The 7774-nt window shown below is 37.7% G+C and overlaps 1 protein-coding gene across 1 annotated transcript; it reads right to left on the bottom strand.

Annotated features, from left to right (window-relative positions):
• Positions 1 to 526: 526 nt before the first annotated feature.
• On the bottom strand, positions 527 to 2023 carry LOC135729724 (4-galactosyl-N-acetylglucosaminide 3-alpha-L-fucosyltransferase 9-like). Its single transcript, XM_065247559.1, has one exon. The coding sequence runs from the start codon at positions 1917 to 1919 to the stop codon at positions 855 to 857; it is 1065 nt and encodes a 354-aa protein (XP_065103631.1). The 5' UTR covers positions 1920 to 2023; the 3' UTR covers positions 527 to 854.
• Positions 2024 to 7774: the final 5751 nt, after the last annotated feature.

The following is a 7774-nucleotide window of genomic DNA, read 5'->3' as shown; positions in this document are numbered from 1 at the left end:
AAGGGCACTGATGTATTTTAAGATATGTCAGTGTAAGTTGTTTTTAGCTCTTACATTTATTTTAGTTTAGGACTAGTCTAATCCATGTCCAGGAAACCACCAGTGGGGGTATGTCTGTGACTGCTCATCTGAGGGGCGCAAATTCCAAATATGTGTTTCACTCTTGTTTTCAAAATGAGTTATTAAACTAGATAATTAAAATGAATGAAAAATATTGTTGTTGACTACATAAAAACAACATAGCATAAATGAATAACAACATGAGAATGGATTTCATTTTTCTTTTTTTATTAACACAGTTAAAAGTAAAGAATGAGAAATCAGTGAAATTACTTTTACTGTAACCGATTTTATTATAAACATTGATCAAACATTAATATTTAACCTTTATTTTTCCAGGAAGGTCCCATTGAGATTAAAGAAATCTCTTCTTCGTAAATAGGCTTAATATCTTAACCACTTGCAAGAAAAGAATCCCAGGGTTAGTTGATTTTTAACATAATTTAATGCCTAGCGGTGGTCGTGTAAAATAAGGGCCTGCTGCACATGCGTCAAAACGGTTTATGATAAAACAGTCGTTCATCTTCACAAAATACACGCAAGACACTCCCTTAACAGTAAACTCTGATTACGCATGAGATTATGCGAGTATCTGGCAAAAGCGAGCGCCTCTAGCTATGTAAACTTTTATGTTGTTGTTCAGTAGTAGAGGAAAGATGTTCAGTGATTCCGAGTGCCACATTTTGATAATATATTACAAAACAAGCTCCTCATATGCTAGTTATGTTTAAAAAAAAATAGTGCCGTCAAACAAAATCCTTCACCACAAAAGTCCACAATATGACATGACTGAATTAATTGTTGTACCATTTATAGAGATCGTGAATTTCTTTATAGTATTTGTGTGTTGCTATATATTCACAGGCCGTGCAGATGGGCAGATCAAACGCTTGTGGCTGTACTAAATGCCGTTGTGGTGAGAAATGTCTCCTCCAGTTAAAGTACCTGCGATATGCGACTTCGTCCAGGTCCAGACGCATGAGATATTCTGCGAGTGACTTTGCATCTGGGAAGTCTTGCACATGGATGAAAGCATCACCGGGTATAAAGTTTTCATAGTTTTTTCTGGGAGGTCCCAGCACCACAGGTACAGTACCTACTGACAGGGGTCCATTAATCTTTTCAGTGATGTAGTCCTTGTAAACGGAGTTCTCAAAGGAGAGATAAAATTTGCAGTTAGCCATGGTGGAATAGTAGTCCTTGTGCTCCAGGCGCGTTCCATTAACCTTCCCGTACATATGTACGTAGATATGCTTCTTAAGTTCATTATAATAAGCGTTCCTCTCTCTGCCGTTTTTGTTACTTACAAACCAACAGACCAATTTTTCCTTTTTGGGAATTTCAAAATTTTCATCAGGAGTTTTTCTGACAGTTAAGTGCAACCTTGTAAAAATATCAGCGTCCTGTCTGTAGCTAAGTGTGTGGTTGAACAGGTTTTCAATGCCTGGTTTTTTTGCAGTGTGATATGGTGATTCCAGGTTAAACCATATCCACTTCTGGAATGGGGGGCGAGGAGATGGTGGAAGGTTGGACAGATCCCGGTTAATAGATTTGTGATAGATGAGGACAGCGTCTGCGTTGCTGTAGAGAGATCTGTTGTCCGTCAAAAAACAACTGTCAATATTGAAAATTGTTTGACAATCACTCAGGTTAAAAAGGAGGTTTTCAGGCCAGAACCATAACAACAGTATCGGTTTCTCTTCCTTTACTAGATCAGGTCTCGCAGGTCTCTGCTGAGGATGTTGAACTGGTGAGCAGTTGTTGAGATATGAGAACCAGAACAAGCTCCCAAGACATGCGATTGTCACCACTATAACCAGACGATACAGCAAAGCTCCATTTAAAATCATGATTGCCATTTTTTTTTCTAAAGAGAAGGAAAATGAGGAAAATTTGCTTTGGTTTTACAAACAGGAATAACAGGAATGAACAGGCTTTCTGGAAAATGGGTTTAAAGGGATAGTGCACCCCAAAATTGTGTTCATCAGAACAAAGAAATTTATACAGGTTTGTAACAACATGAGTGCTCAAGACTATTCAATGTAAAAATTCCTTGTTGCACTTCAATTTTTAAGCATAATCAACTTGAATTTATAATTCATTTAAACTTTTTTTGACTACTGAGAACTTGCTTTAAATTATAAAAAATAAAGTTGAATTAGCTGAAATTATTAAACTCATTTCTAGTAGAAAAGTTTAAATTAATTGTAATTTCAAATTGATTAAACATACAAATGTAAGTGCAACAAAGATTTTTTATATTGTAGACAAAATCTAACTTCCTTTAATTTAGTTCATAGCCTTTTCAGACCGTGATATGATTTAATTATATTTAAGATGTATGCTTGAAATGAATGTAGCTCCTCACCTGTTTTTTGAGTCCACACTATATTTAGAAATTTAATGAGAAGCCTGTAAGCCACAAAAGCAGCGAAGAGGAGATTGTCTTAGTACTACAATGTTACCTGCTTTTGCTTTACAAAGCATGAGTGATGTATCAGATGGACCAGTCAGTTAAGTATGCAGATGAAACCATGGGTGTCGGAACAAGACCCACCCACTATCTAGGACCAATCAAATTGGACCCACCCACTTGTCTCTGTTCAGCAAATATGTTTGTTCATTTTTTTCCAGAGCCGTCAGTCAAATCCATTCAGCTGGAGGAATGCCCTAATAAATTTAATATTTAAGCAATTAATGAAATAAACTTGTGCAACTTTTACACGCTCAAAAAAACAAAAACAAGAATTAAAGAGGCAGAAAGCAGCAGGTTTAGTTTAATTAATAAAATAATAATTTATATATATATTTATGACAAAACGTTTTGAATTTGAAATGCATAAACTTGAATTATAAACAAGTGTAATTTAAAGAGCACCTATTATGAGATACACGTTTTTAAACATCCTTTTGTGTGTAGGTGTATATTAGTACATGCTAACGATATTCAAAAAGTACAAACCTCAAAGAAAACGATGGCTGTTTCTCAATATGCGTTCTTCAGCAATCTTGCGTCCTTGTGTCCTCGCTCTACGTCATCATTAAACGGCGAAGTTCAATTCTCAAGAACCAAGTACAGAGGACGCATGAAAATACCCGGATGTGTTCTTGATATCGAGGATGCATCGAGTGCAGACTTGCGCGCTGAAATCTGGGGAGGTCACGTGACCAGCAGGAAGATCGCACACATCTCAATTCTCACAGGTGCGTTCTGTGTTCTCGCGACCTTCTGAGTTTGTTCTTCCAAGGTCGCCTGGCAAGACCAGTCTCCACGAGAATGCAAGTCAGTTCTTTGCGTTCTTGGAATTGAGAAACAGCCTTTGATTTGGAACAGTACTTGGGCCGTGACTGATGACATTTTACAAGTCCACAAGAACACCAGTTCAGACAAGAACGCATATTGAGAAATGGCTTCGGATTGTTGGCAACAGTTTACTTCCTGGGATTGGTGACGTAGACAAGACCAACATTATCATAATTCAGCCCTCTCTGCTTTGCTTGGGTACGCCCTCAAAGACGGGGGTGGGGAGCTCCGAAAGAGCTGAAATGGCGGAGGTTGGGAGTCCATCTGTTTCGAGTGTGTTTGTAAACTCGTTTAATTGTTTAAGCGTGGTGTTTAACATGCTAAGAAAGATCTGGAGCTCAAAAAACATCTCCACCAATACTAAGATATGCATCTTCAACTCCAACCTAAAACAGGTAATGCTGTACGGATCCGAAACATGGAGAACAACAAAACGCACAATACACAGGCTACAAACATTCATCAACACCTGCATCAGAAGGATATTAAACATCTGGTGGAAAGACAAAGTCAACAATGAGGACCTATGGAAAAGGACAAGTCAAGACCCCATAGACTTACAAATCCGAAAGAGGAAGTGGAGTTGGATTGGACACACCCTCAGACAGCCTGCCACAATCATCACCCGACAAGCCCTTAAAATGGAACCCCCAAGGGAAAAGGAAACAAGGTCGCCCCAGGAACAGCTGGAGAAGAAGTGTAGAGGCAGAAATGTTAAAGTGTGGGCTCAACTGGGGAGAGCTTGAGCGAAAATCTATAAACAGAGTGAAATGGAGGATATTTGTCAATGGCCTATGCACCCACGAGGAGCTAAGGGCTTAGAGTAGAGATAGTAAAATAATGTAGAACTAACATTCATTTCAATGAATACTTTCTATGTGCTACATTTGGTGTTTCCATATAGTTTGCACAGTAACATAGTATGTAAGCAGTCTTTTATAATAAAGTTTACTATAGTAAAATAATGTAGAAATTACCAAGTGAAATAGTTTTATAATCATTTCAACAAATACTTTCTATGTGCTACATTTGGTGTTTCCATATAGTTTGCAGAGTAATGTAGTACATTATAATTACCTTTTGGATGTCTTTGCAACACATTTTCGTCTTCGTTTAGCATTCTGGCAGAGCTAAAGACACCTAAAAAAGTTAAATCCAAGCGCGTTCATTGACGAACATCGTTTATATCGTAACGGCCGTCTGAACTCTCTGGATCGAGCTCGAGGTGGTAAGGCAGTTCAGACACCATCATTTATAGAGAAATATAACTGCTTGTTTACATTCATGCCTGTGAATCTCAGTCAGGACCCGAAAACCCACGCGTAGTCAGGGGCGTAACCTTTCAAACACACGCTGAACCCAGTTGACCAACAGTTGATTAGGTCATCAAACCAATCCGAGTACACTAGACATTTTGGTAGGCGGAGACAGGAACTAAATCCGAGCGTTTCCCAGACAGGAAAAAATCGGTGAGGTATGTAAGCAATTTATAAGACTCATAATGCATTAGTTCAAGTTTTAATAACATGTATGTACTATGGGATATTACAATAACGTGCTAATGTGCTAATTAATTAGCATAATTGGTGCTCTTTAATAAAACTGAATAATTTTATGGCGTGAGACAGATACTTTTTAGACCACACACTGAATTATGTTTGTACTTTCTAGGGGTGTAACAATACATCGATATGAATCGATGCATTGATTAAATTTCAAACAATACAATACATTTACATTTAGTCATTTAGCATACAACATTCATCTACAGATTTTCGTTTATTTTTGTGTGTTAGTCTCAGCAAGTAAATGCAATGAGTAACAAAGCGGTTGTAAGACAGCAAAAACACAGCGAAAAAGGCAGAAGACGTTGTGAATGCTATCAGATGCAAATCGTGGGTTTGGAAATATTTTGTATTTGGAAAATGGATTGGACAAACAGATTGCCAAGCACCAGCTAAAACGCTAAAAACTTTGAGGGCTCTATCTTACACCCGGCGCAATGCAGCGCAATGCGCGACGCAAGTGTTATTTGCTAGTTTCCACCCTGCGCAATTGTAATTTTCACGTTTAGCGCCGCGTTGTTTAAATATCAAATGCATTTGTGCCCCCTTTTGCGCCCATGGGCGTTCTGGTCTGAAAACGAGGTGTGTTCAGGCGCATTGGCGCGTTGCTATTTTGAGGCAACTAAAATAGACTACGCCATTGACCAACAAAAACCTGGTCTAAAGTCTAAAGTCAATGGTGCAATATGTTTTTTTGTTATTTAAAGAGCGCATTAGCAATATGTGCCTAAACGGGACGACAACGCGGGTTTGCTTAACACATAGATGAATGCGCAGCAGCACAAAAACGCTTTTAAATATGAAAGATTAAAGGATTGAATGTAAAAGATTATTACTGAGTCTCTTGGACATAAATGAGGACCGATTATGAGACGTTAGAAGGCGCAAAGAGCTGCTTCACCTGCAGCCTGGTAAGTAAATAAATGCTTTGCTTTAAACAAATGCATCTGTATTTAAATGTTTTTTTTTTAAATGCTACTTCACGGATTTATGGATGACTCTGTACCTGTGGATATGATAAGATGAGAAACATTTTTAATTAATGCTTAAAAAAATGACGCTGTCCAAGTGCTGAACCTTGTGGAGGGCCGTTTGTAAATTCTTTATCTCCTGTTTGTTACAAATAAAGTATTTTTACAGTACAAACCTTTTCTTACATACTTGTAAATAATTTTTTGATGATATTGGATAGCCATACATTTACAGCAATTAAAAGCCTGCTTTTTTACTTTCATGACTAAAAGAAACCGGGTTTTTAAGGTTTTAATGAAAAAATAACAATTTCAATACAAGTGAAAAACAACACAATTATTTAAAATTATTCTTAAACTGGGGATCTTCTTCCTCCGCTTAGTTTTTCAGTTTACAAAGTCCGTCATCTAAATAGGAATTAGACATAGCGCCAGTGCAACAGGCTTTTAAAGGGGATGAGAGCTGAGACTCTCATTGGTTTATTGCACGTTACGCCCAAAATACTCCCATTAATCATAAAAAAATAGGACCAACCCTTTTCGACCCTGCGCTCGGCGCACAAACCATTTTCCCGTCGTTAAATTAGCAAAAGTGCATTCGGACACGCCCATTTAGATAATGCGCTTAGATCGTTAAAATAGAGCCCTGACTGTTGCAAACATAAGCTTGATTTTGTGTGACATTTTTCCCCTTAATTTTTTTTTCTTTATTTTAAAAAAGTGTATTTTCTCTTAGTTTGTTGTTGTAAACGTCCTAATTGGAATAGAGATTTTGCCTTTTTTAAAGAGTTTAATTAAACGTTCATGTTATATATTTTGGTTGCATTCGTGAGTTATTCAAAGATGTAAATAATTAGGCTTATAATATTAAAGTATCAATAAATTAATAGAATCAAATCAAATCTTAATTGAATCAAAGAAATGTTTGATGTATCGGCAAACATAGCTTCTCTGGTGGACATAATCGACACTGTATCGTTTTGAAATGAACTGTCAGCGAGAGTCTCAAAGGGTTGTTCGTTCCTATTTTTGTAATGTTTTGTAATGTGTTTTGTAATGTGTTTTGGGCATAACGTGCAATAAACAAAAGAGTCTTTGGATTGAAAGTGTTATTTTTTGTATTACAACCTTTGGTTTTCTTTAATAATTAAAATAATAATTCATTACATTTATATAGCGCTTTTTTGCAGACCTCAAAGCGCTTTACATATGAAAGGGGGGGGGGGGGATCTTTTCAACCACCACCAATGTGTCCACCTGTATGATGCGACGGCAGCCATATTGCACCAGAATGGCCACCAAACACCAGCTTATTAGTGGAGAGGAGACAGAGTGTTATAGCCAATTTGTATATACAGTATGGGGAGGATTAGTAGGCCGATGGGCAGTTTGGCCAGGAGAGTCAGAGACCACAGAGAGTCGGGACCTCAGTTTAACATCTCATCCAAAAGACAATGCTTTTTGACAGTATTGTGTCCCCGTCACTATACTGGGATGTTAGGACCCACACAAACCCCAATGTGAGCACCCCCTGCTGGTCTCACTAACACCTCTACCAGCAGCAACCTGGTTTTCCCAGGTGGTCTCCCATCCAAGTACTGACCAGGCTCAGCCGTGCTTAGCTTCAGTGGGCAAGCTGTCTTGGGCTACAGGGTGATATGGCTGCTGTTTAAAAGTTGTTTCATTTCAGTCATTGAAGTAAAATTAGCAGGCTATTAATTGCTGTAAATGTATTTGTATTCTAAAAATACTTTATTTGTAACAAACAGGAGATAAAGAATTTACAAAAGTGTTTTGAAAAGCATTACTTAAAGACGGGGTGCATGATTTTTGAAAAACACTTTGGGAAAGGGAGTGGGCAAAGTACCAAAACA

This window comes from Paramisgurnus dabryanus, chromosome 11 (assembly GCF_030506205.2).
Source record: "Paramisgurnus dabryanus chromosome 11, PD_genome_1.1, whole genome shotgun sequence".
Classification (NCBI taxonomy): domain Eukaryota; kingdom Metazoa; phylum Chordata; class Actinopteri; order Cypriniformes; family Cobitidae; genus Paramisgurnus; species Paramisgurnus dabryanus.
Note: the sequence above shows the minus strand (reverse complement) of the source record. Positions and strands in the feature narration are given on the sequence as shown.

What these genes read in the sequence shown, in the direction of transcription:
- LOC135729724 (XM_065247559.1), bottom strand. Translation starts at nt 1,919, where the DNA reads ATGGCAATCATGATTTTAAATGGAGCTTTGCTGTATCGTCTGGTTATA.